Source organism: Maniola hyperantus, chromosome 4, assembly GCF_902806685.2.
Source record: "Maniola hyperantus chromosome 4, iAphHyp1.2, whole genome shotgun sequence".
Taxonomy (NCBI): domain Eukaryota; kingdom Metazoa; phylum Arthropoda; class Insecta; order Lepidoptera; family Nymphalidae; genus Maniola; species Maniola hyperantus.
In genome coordinates, this window is record NC_048539.1 from 9,037,751 (window position 1) to 9,053,840 (window position 16,090).

A 16,090-nucleotide genomic window follows, 5' to 3' on the forward strand; every position below is an offset into this window, starting at 1 on the left:
AAAGTAAATAGTCTAATTTATGATCTTCACTCCTCAGTACATGAAATTTATATCACCTACTATGTAACACTCTAAGCGGATAACAAAAATATATTATGTAGGTACTATTACTAGTAAATTGAAATTCTGCAACACTAGTGATAATATAATTAATCGTGGATAATAATTTCATATAGTAAAGAGCAGGAGGTCAAATGATAAATAATAACATATTCCTTCGGAGCCTATGTTATTTAAATACATAAACATAATTTGTGTTAAATTGAAATATTATGTAAACTTACATAAAAGTTATATTTTTGGATTATAAGTTGCTTTACTTAGCAACTCATAATCCAACTTTTTAAATATATATTTTTATTCCGATACGAGCTGGCCCTTGACTGCAACCTCACCTGGTGGTAACTTCTCAGTGATGATGCATCCTAAAATGGAAGTGGGTTAACTTGGAAGGGGTATGGCAGTTTCATTAAACCCATTACCCTGATTGGTTTCTACATGGCATCGTACCGGAACGCTAAATCACATGGAGACATGCCTATATAATACATACATATAACTAATTTACGTCTTATTTCTAACACTTTGATTTCCTATATTTATGTAGGTATATTTATTTATTCTTGTGCTGTCTCGATAACCTAGTCTGTTTGGCATTTTTGCAAAGGCTTGCCACTTGCTTCCATAGATGTTCCCAGCAGTTCTGGACCATGAGGCGCCTTGCCATTGCTCGAATATTATCAACCCATTTTTGTACAGGTCTACCTCTTTTTCTTTTCAAATATCGCGGGCTAATAAAAAAATATTCTAATATCAATTTTATTTTATTTATGAACTGGAGCATTTTTGTTTGTTTATTTAATTAGGGGGTTGATCTACCTTTATGAATGAGTAATGATCGTAAGATCTTGTTTATAGTGTAAGTAGAAAAATTTAAAGTGAATATGATTACTCATCATCATCACGATCTCCACCACCGCCGGCTCACTATTGAGCAGGGATCCCCTCACAGAATGAATGGGTTTGGCAAAAGTCTACCACGCTGGCCAAATGCGGATTGACTGACTTCACACACCTTTAAGAACATTATGAAGCACGGTCGGTATGCAGGTTTACTAACGATGTTTTCCTTCACCGATAAAGCAAGTGAGATTTAATTGCTTAAACTAAATGCTTCACTACTTACAAAAAGTTAGTGAAAAAGTTAGAAGAGACGTGCGTGCCCGGAATCGAACCACCTGTCTAGTAGGCCAACGTCTTAAACCACTAGGATATCACAGCTTTGATGATTACTGGTAAAGTAAATATTTTTTAATGTATATGTACCTACTTCTTTCTTATAAATATGTGTATGAGTATAGTTGTATCAGTTAACAGGTGTAATATTATACGTCGTGTTTCGGTTGGCCAGCTTGCTCCAATTCGTCGTGTCGTTTGACATACCTTTCTCATTTTACATGTAGCAAAATGGAAACACCGAATCGATAATTTAAAAAAAACAAAAAAAACATTGGGTTATAAAAATTATAACATTGAATAACATTAATTATCCTTTCGCCCAATAAATTGATGAAAAACAACGGTGTTTTTTAATCTTCAGCGTAGGTTACATAAGAAGCTTAACACCGAGTGGTTATAAGGAAAAGTCAAACGTAAAAAATGTAACGGATGCTTAGATAAGAATTAGAATAACAAACCGCAACTTGTGTTCGCTCCTCTCGAGTCTCAACTCTCAATTCATCTTAATGAAGAGTCATTGAACAGTAGATACTTAAGTATAACTACCTTATGCCAAATATTTTTTAAAGAAAATAAAGTTAAAAACTAAAACCGGACCGCTTCTTTTTAAAATATCACCACAGATTATTAATTACAAGCTGATGCCCGCGATTTTGTCTTTTAGATTTTCTGGGATAAAAAGTAGCCTTTGTAGCTTCAGGGTATTATAATAATCTATCTCCATTCGAAATTATAGCCAAATCCGTAGGTTCCAATAGGTTTCGCATGACAGAGTAACAAACACACACGGACACATACAAACTTTCGCATTTATAATTTTAGTGTGAAGTGATATATATTTTGTCCATCTATAAAATGGAAGTTGTTTGAAATCGAGCTATATCTTGTACACTTTTAATTTCATATCAAACTCGATTTTTTCTCCTCTTAAAGTAAGTTTGTAGACATAATTTAGCTTATCATGTCCGCCGTAAATATGCAAGAAACGTTATGCATAAGTTCGGCATCAAATCAGTTTGACAATTATGCGGGATCCGATAAACCGAAAACACAAATAACTACTAATACACTCTTCCGTAGTCGAGTAAAAAGAGCTCGACTTTACCGCAGCAGCGGATTAAGCTCGTCGAAGACCCGGGGTGCCATCATTAAATGAGGCCCCCGTTCCCTGTTATATTTATTTTTCTCACATTTGACTCTCAGAGGAGTTAATAAAGGGAATTATTAATTAATAAAGATATACAAGATATTTTATCATTATTTTTAATGTGGGCCTGTAACTACAAACTTACTCTAATTTACTGAACATATCTGGCATTTTATCAATGGATGTTCTCAAGGTTTCAATGGATCAATCAATGGATGTTGCCCCCGAGACCTGGGGCCCACACACCGTCCACCCTAAGCCCGCTACTGCTACAATGAAAGCTACAGCATAGACGGAAAGCGTTCGTGAAACCTAGTCAGTGGCACGCCGCGTGACTCGTTCGCCCTGGTTTTATACAGGCTCTAAACACAAGAACCGACTTAGGTATTTAATGAAATGTTCAGATGTGGCATTAAGAGAATGTTTTTTAAATCACATTTAATATTGACGCTCAAAGTGCATTTATACAAATCTCTAAAGTAAATCGACAAGAACAGTAATACCAACATTGAGATCAGAGGGACATCCCCTCATTTTAAATCTGCCAGTATAGTAATTTCTACTGTGAATTTCTATAAAGGTTTATGAATTGTGACCATAGATTTAAAAAGTGTCAAGTAGCCTAATAGGCTTTTTTTAAGTTGGTCTTAAATGGTTAATATTTGTCCCATTATATCAAAAAAATTAACACTATATTTTTTTGCGCCCTAAAAACCGTAAAACTTTAATTTAAAAATATATTTTTCTTAGACAGGTGAAAACACTGTCGGCCATGTTTGGCCGATAGATTATCTGTGCTCTGACGTCATGCATTTGTAAACAACAGCATAACCTCCCAAAGTTTAATAAACATGACTTCTATACTAGTTTACATGAAAAATATAGTAATTATCGTTATTGTATCATCCGAGAATGTAAAAAACGCATCGATAAAGACCACAGGAAAGTTGTGGATTAGAGTGCCCAGTGAAATAAATATACGTAACACGCGAAGACTTGCTTAAAGGGATCCTATCCTATATGACTAACGACTTCAACCCAAATTTATTTTTGCAAAGATCACTTTGTTGTAAGTCTTACTTAATAACTTATTCAATTTATAAAGAGAAAACGATATTTTTTTACGTTTACTATGAGTTTTTAGAAATATATAAAAACTAGCTTTTGCTCGTGACTTCGCCCGCGTGGACTTCATAAATTTCAAACCTCCATTTAACCCACTCAGGGGTGGAATTTCAAAAAATCCTTTCCTAGTGGATACCTTCTCTTTACCTACAAAGAACACACGCACAAAATTTCATGTATCTAGGACCAGCTGTTTAGATGTTTAGGCTGTGCGTTGATGTATAAGTTAGTCAGGACTCTAAATTTTATATATATGGATACTACGTTAGTCCCCGCGTGACATAGGGATGACATTTCTTTGTTTACATATTAATGACGTCACATCATGGCTGACAGCGTTTTCTGCGTTTCAAATAAAAATAAAAACTGTATTTTTTAAATTGGATTTATATATCCATCCTGCGTTTTTAATAATTGTTATTGATATATTTCGTTGTCTTAAGCAAAATACTATAATAAATAATCATTTATTGGACGGAATTAGATATGAGTCAAGTAGCCTGGTAGCATTGGTCTCGCTCCGATTGTGACATTAAAACTGTAATTAGTCACATTGACAAAAAAATTAATACTCGTTTTTCTTTTATTTCAGATCTGAAAGAAGACCATCACCATTGGTTGTTGCCGCCGTTTATACACCTATATAATGGAACATAAGAATTTTAGTCACCGTGCCGTAAATGTGAAGAACTAAACTCCTTCGTTAGCAGCGTACGGGATTGGGGTGAATAATGGGAAAAAGGAACGTTCGGATCAAGTTTGCACATTCAATTGGTCCGCCCATTAGTTTGAGTGCACTAGGCACCTCCGACTAGCACCCCAACCTACGCCTTCTCACACGCATCAGTTACCGACGCTCTAGCGACTGCCAATAAAAGTACAAGTCATACCAGGTTATAAGAGTAACTCATTTTAACTTAGATTTACTTACTGTAGTACAAAAAATAACTGACCACGGCACAAGATTGCTTAATGTAACTAAATTGGATCAAACCCGTGCCGAGTCGTCGTCCTCGGTTAAAATATATAAACGGTAGTCATGACGACCACTGCACCAGAATTGTCAAAGTCGGATTTTTTTGAATTCGTGACCTCAAATGAAGTAACCGATGCTCAGTATAAACAGCAAATGCGATCTGTTAATGTGTTTATGGAATCACCTGATTCGAGATCAAACCCTTTGTTGTCGGAAGAACCTAAGGAACAGAACAATAATAGTCTAATAAGTGTAACTGGGGTTCAGTCGTCCACTACGAACAGCATGACTGTCGCTACAACCTCCAATCCATTACAAAGTTTTGACTCCATATGGAATGTGGACCGAGATAGAGATCGGATAGAGACGTCAATGTTAGAAGATCTTAACAAATATTACTGGAGCCAAGAGAATGAAATAACCACACATTCATGTACTGACACTACTATTTCGAATAAATTGATAAGTAATAATACAGACGGACAAATATATACACTAACTGTTCTTAATCAAGATATTAATGAAACAAATACAAATCGCTATTGGGTTAAAGAAGAAGATGTTTCCATGTCCAGCCCTACGGATATGGAACAAAATCCGTCATTAGATCTTGAAACAATATTGAATATGAACGGTTTTCCTAACGACTTCAGCCAAGACACACTTAATACGTTACCTAAAGTAGAAAGTTTTAGTTATGAAGACGGAGATTCACAAAATACGAGCACAGAACTCAGTACAAGCAGCTTAGTTAAAATAGAACCTTTCACCTATGATGAAAATGAATATCATAGCAATGATAAAAAAGACGAGTCTACGCATAGCCCAATTATCGTTACACCTACTATGTTAGAAGTCGAATATAATAATAATAATAATGACTGGAAATTAACTGATCAAAACACAGAGTCAAATGAATCATTACTGCGGAGTGCCTTACAAGGAAAAGCCTTTGTTAGATATAGTACACTACTAAAAAATGCTGTAGATAAAATTGATGCTGAAACTGAATTAAAAAGGGTCATTATAAACAATAATAACAAAGCCGATGTACCGTCCATGTATCAGGATACGAAAGATACAGAAAATGAATTATTAATGGCGATAGGCCCACCAAACGGCAATGTTAATATATCTATACTATTAGAAGAACCTACAGCCACTGTGATCACAAATGGTGAAAATCCAACATCAACACAAAGTGTAGATGATATTTTACTATCACAGCTCGATTCCACCTACCCTGACGATTACGAAAAATTAAAACGGATAGCAACAGAATTAGGTGAATCAGTGCAGCCTTTCTGTACTGTGGAGCCGATCGATCCTACTCGCAGTATATATAATATTCACCACGTCAATGGTGAGTTAGTTACTATGATTCCTGCCGGTGAAGTTCAGTTGCCACAGCACTTGCAGATAGTAACGGCTTCGCCAACGGTGACGAGTACGAAAGTTGGTAAAAAACATAGAAGACCACCTAGTAAAACTTTGCCACCGACAAGTCAAACACAATCAGGGACAGCAGTTCAAGCGGCTACATCTACATCGAACGGCGTTAGAAAGGAGAGATCCTTGCATTATTGTTCTATCTGTTCAAAGGGTTTCAAGGATAAGTACTCAGTAAACGTGCACGTGAGGACGCACACAGGCGAAAAGCCCTTTACGTGTTCCCTGTGCGGGAAGAGTTTCAGACAGAAGGCGCATCTCGCGAAGCATTATCAGACTCACATAGCACAGAAGACCGCAGCTGCTAACGGCGCCTCTAAGCCCACCAAACAGAGGTAACCGCTCTCGCCGAATTTCCTGTTCGTATTGATAGTCAATTATTGAACTGAAGTACTGAGAGCGAATGTATTTTTAAGCTTATACATAAAGGCTGAAATATCACAGAAGAATTTGGTAAGGTGCTAAATAAATTAGTTATTTAGACAGTTAGGGAAAGTGTAAAGGAGAATGTGTCAGAAATTCTCATACTTGTTAATTTGTATGTAACTCCGCCCGTTACCGATTACTTTTAGCTTTAGCTAGTTTTAGCTATAAACAGGTACAATTAAGTGTTTTAATTACGAGATTATTCAAACTATTCCATTCTTTATAATTAATTAGTCATGTACAGTATAATATCATTACAAGTATTAGCAATTTCTATGCACATTAGGTATAATATCTATAAATTTTAATAGACAACATTATCAGATAAGTGACCAACAATGATGAACAAATTTAGCATTATCAATAGTTTGGCCGCACTGTAATTTCTCTCGCTGCGCGACCGACCAAACTTTCTAAAAAATAATGAAAAAAAACAGAATTAAAGAACGAGCATTCAGTGCTTACCAACTATCTTTCACCGCTTGACTATCGTATCTTTATACTGTTTGTTGTCACTTTGCTCATTTTTTTCCTCATATCGACTCATGAATAGCGACGTTTTAACTCAAAAAACTACTTTTTATAAGCAATTCTATAATGTCCTCGTAGCAGCGATACCTAATACAAGTAACTGAGTAGGTACCTATATTTATTTTTTCTTTTCTCTTCTTGAGGACTGGTTTGATAATATTTTTATCTGTTTAAACCTACATTTATCGTAATAGTCTTACAAGTACTACAATCTAATCGATTATATTACATGGTTCTCTACATTGAAGAGTACGGTGAAGGGTAACTCGCTCCTAAAATTATTAAATCTTTCGCCTGATATTGGGAGAGGCCTGATTGCACCTAGATTGCTATAAATTTCAAATACGAGTAGTTTCAATAGCTGTCTTTAAAATTGTGCTCCCTTTCTCATCTAACAAATTGGCCTTTCTTTACTCCTTTCTTATTATTATTTACTGCACGGTGCGGCGCCCTATTGTGTAAAGCCCTAGATATACCTACATATATATAAATACGTACCTACCTAAACCATACCTACTCGATTATCCTAGTAGGTAGGTATTAGATACACACACAACTTATAAGCAAAAAAACAGTATCTATAATTCTAAAAGAATGGCTAACCAATTTTATAATATACAACTTTCTCAATTATGCATGCATATACTTAATAATTAATAAACGACTAATGAAAAAACATAAGCTGTATTGTATTAATACCATTAATGGTTCATTAGGAGATTACGAAGCATATTAAAAAATTAAATTGATCTGAAAGACCTCTTTAACAGGAAATGTGGTTCTTTTATAATAGGTATCAAGTCGTGACATGGCAATAAATAATAATTGTGTATCGGCGGCGTGGCGTCAAACTCTTAGTTTTATCTTATTACCTAGATTTGTTATTTAATTACAACGATCTTAAAATAGGCAAGTATATTGTATGACGTATTCTATAAATATCGCTGTGTAAAACATACTTTATTGTTTTTATCAAAACCAATAGTTTCTATACATTGTATTTGGAACCATAGCAGACATAATGCTTTTACCATCAGCGATCGGCGACCTAGCAAACTGCCGCTGCTTTCAGCGTTTGATCGGCATAATATCTAAATAATGAATAAATCGACTTTATTGTTACGACTGGAGATTGACTATGTGTGTGGAGTGGAAGCGTTCAATCACGGCATCGAGGTTCCGAAAAGCTACTCAATCGTTGATCGCTGATGCTGAGGCTATAGATGGCCTTAAACTCGTATAAAGGATAATATTTTCAGAGGGCACAATCTGCTCACTAACTTTATCAGGTTTACTTGTATATAATAGACAGAATATTGAGCCTGGATAATTAAATATTATGGCGTTTAATATTTAATTATCCATTCATAAACTTGAACATTTTATAACTCCACTTATACTGAGTCTATTTAATATTGCCTAAATATACCTTATACTAAAATACAACTAGTAAAAGTACATAGATTTCCTGTAAAATAATACTCAGGTATAGGTATTTATAAATAGGTACAACTTCTATTGTCACATCGTTTATATTACGAGTGCTAGAATAAATGATACTCATTTTTAATCTTAAGGCATATTTTTGTTATATACGTAAATCAGTCTGTTTCTCTTGCCAAGACAATAATGAGCTTATATGCGCACTTAATTTAGTTACTGAACACTGCCTGTGAAAGTTTCTACGTGACTGAAAAACTTGAACAACAAAATAATGTAAGATTTATATTAAGAAGTAATGCTGTATGACGTAGAAATGCATAATATGCATACCCTTCTTATAGCTATCTGTTTAAACATTCAAGGGTAATAATAATTTATAATTTAAAATAAGCAGATCTATTAAATTCGTTCTTCGAATGGCTGGTTATTTGAAGTTGTAAAAATTGTAAAACCCAAAAAATATCACCTGGATAATTAAATTTCACCTGGATAATTAAATATTATTGACTACTTTATGTAGGTGGTATCATCAAATATGAAATACTTATTCAATGGTTATTATTTTTAATATAAATCAAATATACCTCGGCCCAAGAAATACCATAATACCTACTTAATTCAAATTGGGAAATAATAAATTAATGATCCTTATTGATTTGATAGTGCTTGAGATTGTCTTCATTTTACTGTACGGCGTAAAAATAGTTGTAAGAATTTTAGAAAATTCCTTTAACAATACTCATTATTTTGTAAATATATTATGTAACAGGTTGAAGACGGAAACCAATTTGTGACGTAAATTTATTCTCTTGTATCTCATTAGGTGGTATTCGAAATGTTAGCGAATTTATAGATATATTGTAATAAGCATTAAGAAACTTTTGAGAGATTTACCAATTAGTTATAAGAAACTATGGCTACCTTAATATAATATTATGTGATTGCATAAATGGTTGTTAATATATTCGTGAAATATATTAAATATGTTGGTTTTTGAAGAGGTACTTATTCGGAAAGAATTTTTCAATTTGATCGATTATTATTATTGCATTTGTTCCTGAGTTGATTATTAGATTTTATTAATAATTTCTGTTAGTAAGATTTATATTATTAATCGATATAAGTATAATTTAATATTGCGTTAGAAATTTAGATTTGAGCACGTCGTGGAGGTATAATGTTATCTGGTCGTATCTGAGAAGAATGGCCTGCAATTTGTAAATATTATTTTATTTATTTGGAATTTTCATTTTGCTCAATATGTGGATTGCAAAATTTATTTTATAAATGACCACCTTATCATTAAACTAAAGCCGTCCCGTACAATACTTTAATTATTTATTTATAGAATTACGAATAAGACGAAAATGGAAAAATGAAAAGGTAATTTTATTTTGATTAACCCGAGCTGTGATTTTTGCTAATGTATTTCTATTGATACAGTTTCAGTCGCAAAGTAATACTTAGGTACAGTAAGCTGTACGAGCGTAAAGTGCATGTTAAGAGCAGCCCAAATTCATGTCCCTGTATTACAAAAAGAAACGCGATTCCATTTGATGCGATGATTGACATCTTACTACCTATTGAGTTAAATTGCCAGAGGGCAAGGCCTATCGATCGTAAATATAAAAATTAATACTTAGGTGAAAAAAATGATTTATGCGCCAAATTGTGCCTAATTCTAATAAAAAATAAAACCATTAAATAATTTAGTAAGAACTATAATTTATCTAAAAACTAAAGAGAAGCTAGCTTTAAGAATCTTAAAATATAACAGACTATGCCCTCAATTTAGGTTTTTGAAAATTCCGGGGAACTCTTTAATTTTACGGGATAAAAATTAACCTATTTTCGTCCCTTATGGATACAAGCTATCTCTGTACCAAAGGTCATCAAAATCGGACGGATGAGCCACAAAAAGCGAGCAGTTAGATAAGACAGACTTTCGCATTTGTAGTATTAGTATTGATATACTGAATATAGAAAATGGACGATAGACGGAAATCCAATACAATACACAAAACTAATAATTGGTAGGTAGGTACACTTTTACCATAGTTAAACAAAATCGAGAGTAGGTAATCTGATTGTTCAAATATTTTAAATAGAATTTAGGGCTGTTGGTGATTTCTGGCCATTCTTGACATTTTCTGAGCATTATCTTTTAGCATTTATAAATCGTAATATGGTAGGCAATGTTAATGATAGTAAGTAGTAACGATCGCTGCACATAAATATTATAACTCATAAAAAATTTGTAATACAGGGCCAGTACAGTGTATCTACTGCAACTGACGACAGTTGAAGCGGTCCTACAGCCGTCCTTAAAACCATTACATAGCTAAATATCATGTAGTAAGATCTTCAACTACCGGCAGTTAACGTGATACGGCTCTTACATTTAACACTGTAGAAAACTGTTAACGTCTCCCACATGCACAATTTAATAAGTCATGCTCATTTTTTGCATTATCACCTACTTACATAATATAATACATAAAACTACTATTATCACCTAATGTCTATGTAAGTACACAATATTATTTTCGATACTATAAAAGTAAAAATTACGTCATAATACATCAACAAGTAAATTTTATAATGTTTCATGTATTTAGAGGAGAATTACACAAAACCATACAAAATGCAAAAGATGGCATGATAGTTAGCTTGTCTGTCCAATAAGTTTGGTCATTCATATTATCAGTATCAGTGAGCTCTGTGTAACAAATGAATTATGTAGCTACTTACCATAATTATTATTACACATTTACAGTTTTGTATTGAATTTCTATATTTTTTACTTTCCTATTTAAGTTTGCTAATAAAATGTTTTTATAATATAAATAACTTACATCTTTTATTTATCTAGACATTTTAGATAGCGTGTCCTTAAAAGTACCTATGCACCTATATACCTACCTAGTGAAATAGCAATTTCTAAGTTATGATCCTTGAAATATAATATGACGGTTTTACATTACAATAAAACCGATATTATGTGCCGAGAGGGAAAACATACAGCATTTATGTATGAAGAAGCAATTATGTACTCACCGCATATATGCGCGCTTCATCCATAAACATGTATATTCCTATGCAATAATGTAGTTTACCTTACCGGATATAGGGGCGCTAGTGTCTCACCCAGCAAGGCAGTGAGCCGCTGCCATCTTGGATGTCATAGTCTTCACCAGGAAGAAGTTCCTGCAATGCTGTATGTTTTCCCTCTCGGCACATAATATCGGTTTTATTGTAATGTAAAACCGTCATATTGATGTGCCTCCGGAAAACATACAGCATTTATGTATGAAGACGTGTTTGTTATCTGCTGGTGAAATGTATTACCCACAACGCTATGATGAATCAAAGGGAGTTAATCTGTCAATTGAATAACAAAAATATTAATCGTTAAGTTAGATCATATAACCACGTCCCCTTCATTCATTGTCACCTATTAAAGTTATTGTTATTTCTAACCAGGGTTAATAAGTTAAAATATAATGTCTAAAAGACAAACAATTTAAATGATTTATGTCTGTAATTTTGATAAGGATTACTAAAACTCAAACCGGACCATATAATGATTATATTGAAAAATAAGCTTCAGTTATTTTGAGATCTCCTCCGGGCAATAATGATTTCAACAAGAGTGTCTGGTAATCTCTAGTTACCACGAGATACGAGTATATCGTCCATTGATTGGTTATCTGTCCCCAAAGAAACTACTGTTGATCCACTGATGAATCCCTGGGGATACAGGAATGCTGCCACATTGCTTAAGAACTGAACTGTTCCAGTGATCTATTACAGTACGTGATGCGGCTTCAGTTTCATTACGGTTGGTGATAAAAAGATTACAATATATTTAAATTCTTAACTTCATTCTGCTTGACCTATTTTCCTGTGTCAAAGACATACATGTAGTACTACTGTAGTATACTAGTACATTAATAGAGAATTATGTTTTCTGTTATACTATTATGTTTTGAAAGTGTCCATCCGTATTTATGTTAAGAGTGAGTGTCAGTCTTTGGGCCAAATAAAGTATATAATATATTTTTCCCGGTGACACAGACTTTCAGTTGTCAACCCTTCGTTCCAGGGCAACAATTGTCCATATAGGTTCGTCTAGATATCTCGGGAAGTGTGTGCTTAAATGAGAGCTTCTGTAGTTAGCGCTTGAGCTCTACCTTAAGGTCCTGTATGATAAATGGTTTAGTAATTTTGAGTTTAGCCACGTCAATAATTGCCTAGTGTCCACATGTGGATCATAGAAAATTAACCGCCACCAGGTTTCGCACCAGTTTAACCATTTTTGATGTCTGGTAGGTAGGTAGGACAAAAATTGCTTCCAACAAGCACCTGTTCTTTACTTCTCGTATAGACTACTCCTTTATTTGGGCACCCATCCTCAATTTTTTCAGCTTCCGTGTAAATGTCTGGTGGACACTGTAATGTCGTGACATCTATCAGAGTCCCTGATAGGTTCTATAGTTCATTTGAGCTCTGCTTTCAAATCTTGAAGCCCAAAGGTCTTTCACGTGCCACATTTAAGTACACCCCAGCTGCACTTGTTCAAGTAAGTCAGTACTTTTGGCAATTAGTTTGGAGAAGAAAACACCCATGCTAAATTGATGTCTCAATGACCTGTTGAAAGCATCTATAACTTGCTGATCAATCTTTGCAGTCGATAAAGACATCACACCATCTTTATTCCCTACTACAGTAATCTGTTGTGCTGCAACCAAATCGATCTCGGACGGCGCTTGAGGGAAAAGATGACACTCTGTGGGAGGTTTTCCTCGTGACAGCCTTGAGCCAATAATGTAATCTGTTATGTGCGGGAGTTCGATTGTTAGAATCAGTAAAACCCACGACTTTGTTCATTAAAATGAACGTTAGAACGAACGAGTGAGTGAACGAATGAGTGTTCGATTGAACTAAGACTTGCGATTTTTACAGAGTTCTTGTGCTGTCTTCAATTGCCACTATAACTGCATAAAGTTCCTTCTATTGCTGTGCTATCATTTTTGATGCACTCACCAAGTTTCTGGCATTAATTTCCCGTTTAATTGGGCACTAAAAGCCAATCAGAGGCATTATTCGCCAAGCAGTGGATGGCAGGTTTTAGGTGTACATATTGGCAGCCTGAGACATGTGGTTCCGCGCCGCCATGTCATTCCCTGTTCCACGATTGTGGATTCAGCAGTCTAAAACATATTATCGAAACGTTTGAGGCGTATTTGGATCTGATCAGAATGTAGTCTGCTTCTGGGAGTTACTAAACTGGCGAAGTCTGACTGTCCTAGCAACCGTTGCATTTCGTGAAGAGTGATTTCAGATATTTTCAGTAATAATTCTCTCAAAGGTCTCGTTGATAGTTTTTTACTCTTTATTATGGGCAAGAACATTGAATTTTCTTATAGTCTGCCAACGAATACCCAGGTATTGTAGGTCTTGTGTGAGTGTTAGAATTGACTTTTAGTAATTGATCCCGATGTTGCTTAACTTCGGTGATCGGACGAGAACCGGTGTCTTCAACATGGTATGGACGTTGGCTTTTGGTAATTGATCCCCCTGCCCCGAAGTTCCAAGGACCTCACGCTTCCGCAGCGTGAAGGAATAACCTGGATTGGTCTTAGTTGACCAGAATTGCCAGCCCAGAAGTTCCAAGTGCCTCACGGCTTCCGCAGCCTGAAGACATAACTTGGATTGGTCTTGATTGACCAGAAGGAAGTCGTCTAGGTAGACTAGCACTCGACATTCCTTCGCATGCAAGGTTTCCGCAACCGAGCATGTTACAGATGGGGCGCTGCCGCCAGACCCAAAAATTAGACAGGTTGTCCAACTTTTGTTGTAGAAAGCTACGAACCGGTATGACAAATCAGACGGGATAGTTTTGTTTCACAAATTTGTTTCGTTCTCGAGGGTCGAAAATCAGACGCATCGATCCAACGTTTTCCTTCCGCAGAAAAAGCTCGGAGATAAAACTGGGCATTTCCTTGTGAACCACTTCTACTAGTTTTGGTCCAGTAATTCTTGTGTCATTTAAGTCGTGACAGGTGACCAGGTTGCATGTTGCATTATTTGTTTTGTGGGCATTACCGGGGGTAGTTTCTTGTATTAGGGTATTCGAAATACCGTAATTGACATTTACAAAAACTGTTTGCACCAAAAGCTTGCCAACGATATTAGAATGTCATTACATAACCTGTAACATATTGTGTTGGATAGGTTTTTCGATTGTAGGCATTTATAGCTGTAATATTTATAAATATGGGCCACCAGGGGATTGCATAAACGCAGTGAGTGTTGCTTTATCCAAAAAGAACCTCGTCACTATTGTTAAAAGCCAATCCGGTATTTGACAACTAGTCAAATCAGTATCCTATAAAGCGTTAAAACACACGCTCAGCACGCGAGGCCCCATGAAACACTGGCATGTGACGTCACAATGATTTGACGTACTTTTCCAGCTTAATCAATAATTTAAAATGGTTATCACACCCAAAACTAACAAAGGGTGCGGACCTCACATATCAGATATGTGAGGTCCGAGAGGCTTCCAGTGGAAGACCCTCCATTCAGCCATCACTGAGAAACCATTCACTTTTGACATATGCAAATACCGTATCCAAAATTTCCTTAGAGTATTTAAAATAAACATCTCCATGAAAATTCTGTCTGATATTCATCTCCTGCGCCTTACATAATATATTATGCTATACATTCGCCTGTTACCCAAACAATTTGTAAAGTTTGTTCTGATAATTTTTAAGACAAAGATGATTTGCTGAATGTTATTTATTTATTTAACCATCTTTATTGCTAATCATTATATTCAAAAGAATAAAAATGCAGGAGATACTTAGACCAAAGGGCGACTTTATCATCTGAATGTTTCAGTCATTTATTAAAGGGGGTATCTGGATTCTTAACTGAGTTCTGTTTGGTATAATAAAGCATTGGTGGTAACGGCCATGATGTCCTCAGTGGGGCCAAATAAGTGTTAGCTATTGTTTAGTGAGTACAGTTCTCCGTTATTTTTAGTTTACGAAACCCCTTTAAATGAGCAATTTAACCAATGTCTTGTTATAACCAACATCTCGCCACGTGGGCGAGATAAAATGTTATCATTCGATTCACTGGCGTAAAATTTAAATTGCACTCAATTAACTTTGTACATAAAATAAATAGATTCAATAACCGATTATAGGTAACCATTGGGACTTTTCCTCGCCAAAATTTGTATTAAAGAAACCTAGATCCAGATTTAGATTTCGGTGTCGGTGTCGACACGTTCGTCAACCAAATCGCCATTTGTTTAATTTGGTTTCTCAATTAGCATCTCATTTGCATTAGATACACAATATGGTAAATGCATTATAAGATATGTAAGAAAACTCACCTGGTTGTATAACGCATCGATCCGAGGATCGATCGTTACCTGGTAATTTCTCGCCGTTTCTCTCGGGAGTCACTCTCAATCCTGCTCGTTGCTTGAATCGCTGCTGGATGTCGAGGTATCCCCTTTTTCAAGAGCCCTCTCAGGCACCAATAAGCGCGAAACACCAGATCGATTAGCTTACGTAGCCTATCGACATTGTTCGCGCACGTGGGGTCCAACCAAAATGTCCCCACGGTAATATTACGAAATAATAAGAAAATATATATCATGATCACCGTATTATCACATTTATTGCACTTATTGAAAATAATTTTTTTGCAAAGGAAGACGGATTAACGATATA

General features: G+C 35.2%; 1 protein-coding gene and 1 long non-coding RNA gene across 3 annotated transcripts in view; both read left to right on the forward strand.

The window, feature by feature from the left end:
• The window catches only part of LOC117981942 (uncharacterized), an 89,324-nt gene extending 78,138 nt beyond the window's left edge, over positions 1-11,186 (forward strand). For both annotated transcript variants that reach the window (XM_069498313.1, XM_034968210.2), the window contains one exon: positions 4,104-11,186. In XM_069498313.1, coding sequence (XP_069354414.1) covers positions 4,551-6,275 — 1,725 coding nt within the window. In that variant the 5' untranslated portion in view covers positions 4,104-4,550 and the 3' untranslated portion in view covers positions 6,276-11,186. The remainder of the gene's footprint in view (positions 1-4,103) is intronic.
• The window catches only part of LOC138402270 (uncharacterized), a 229,087-nt gene that overhangs the window by 186,453 nt on the left and 26,544 nt on the right, over positions 1-16,090 (forward strand). The gene's annotated exons all lie outside the window — the stretch shown is intronic.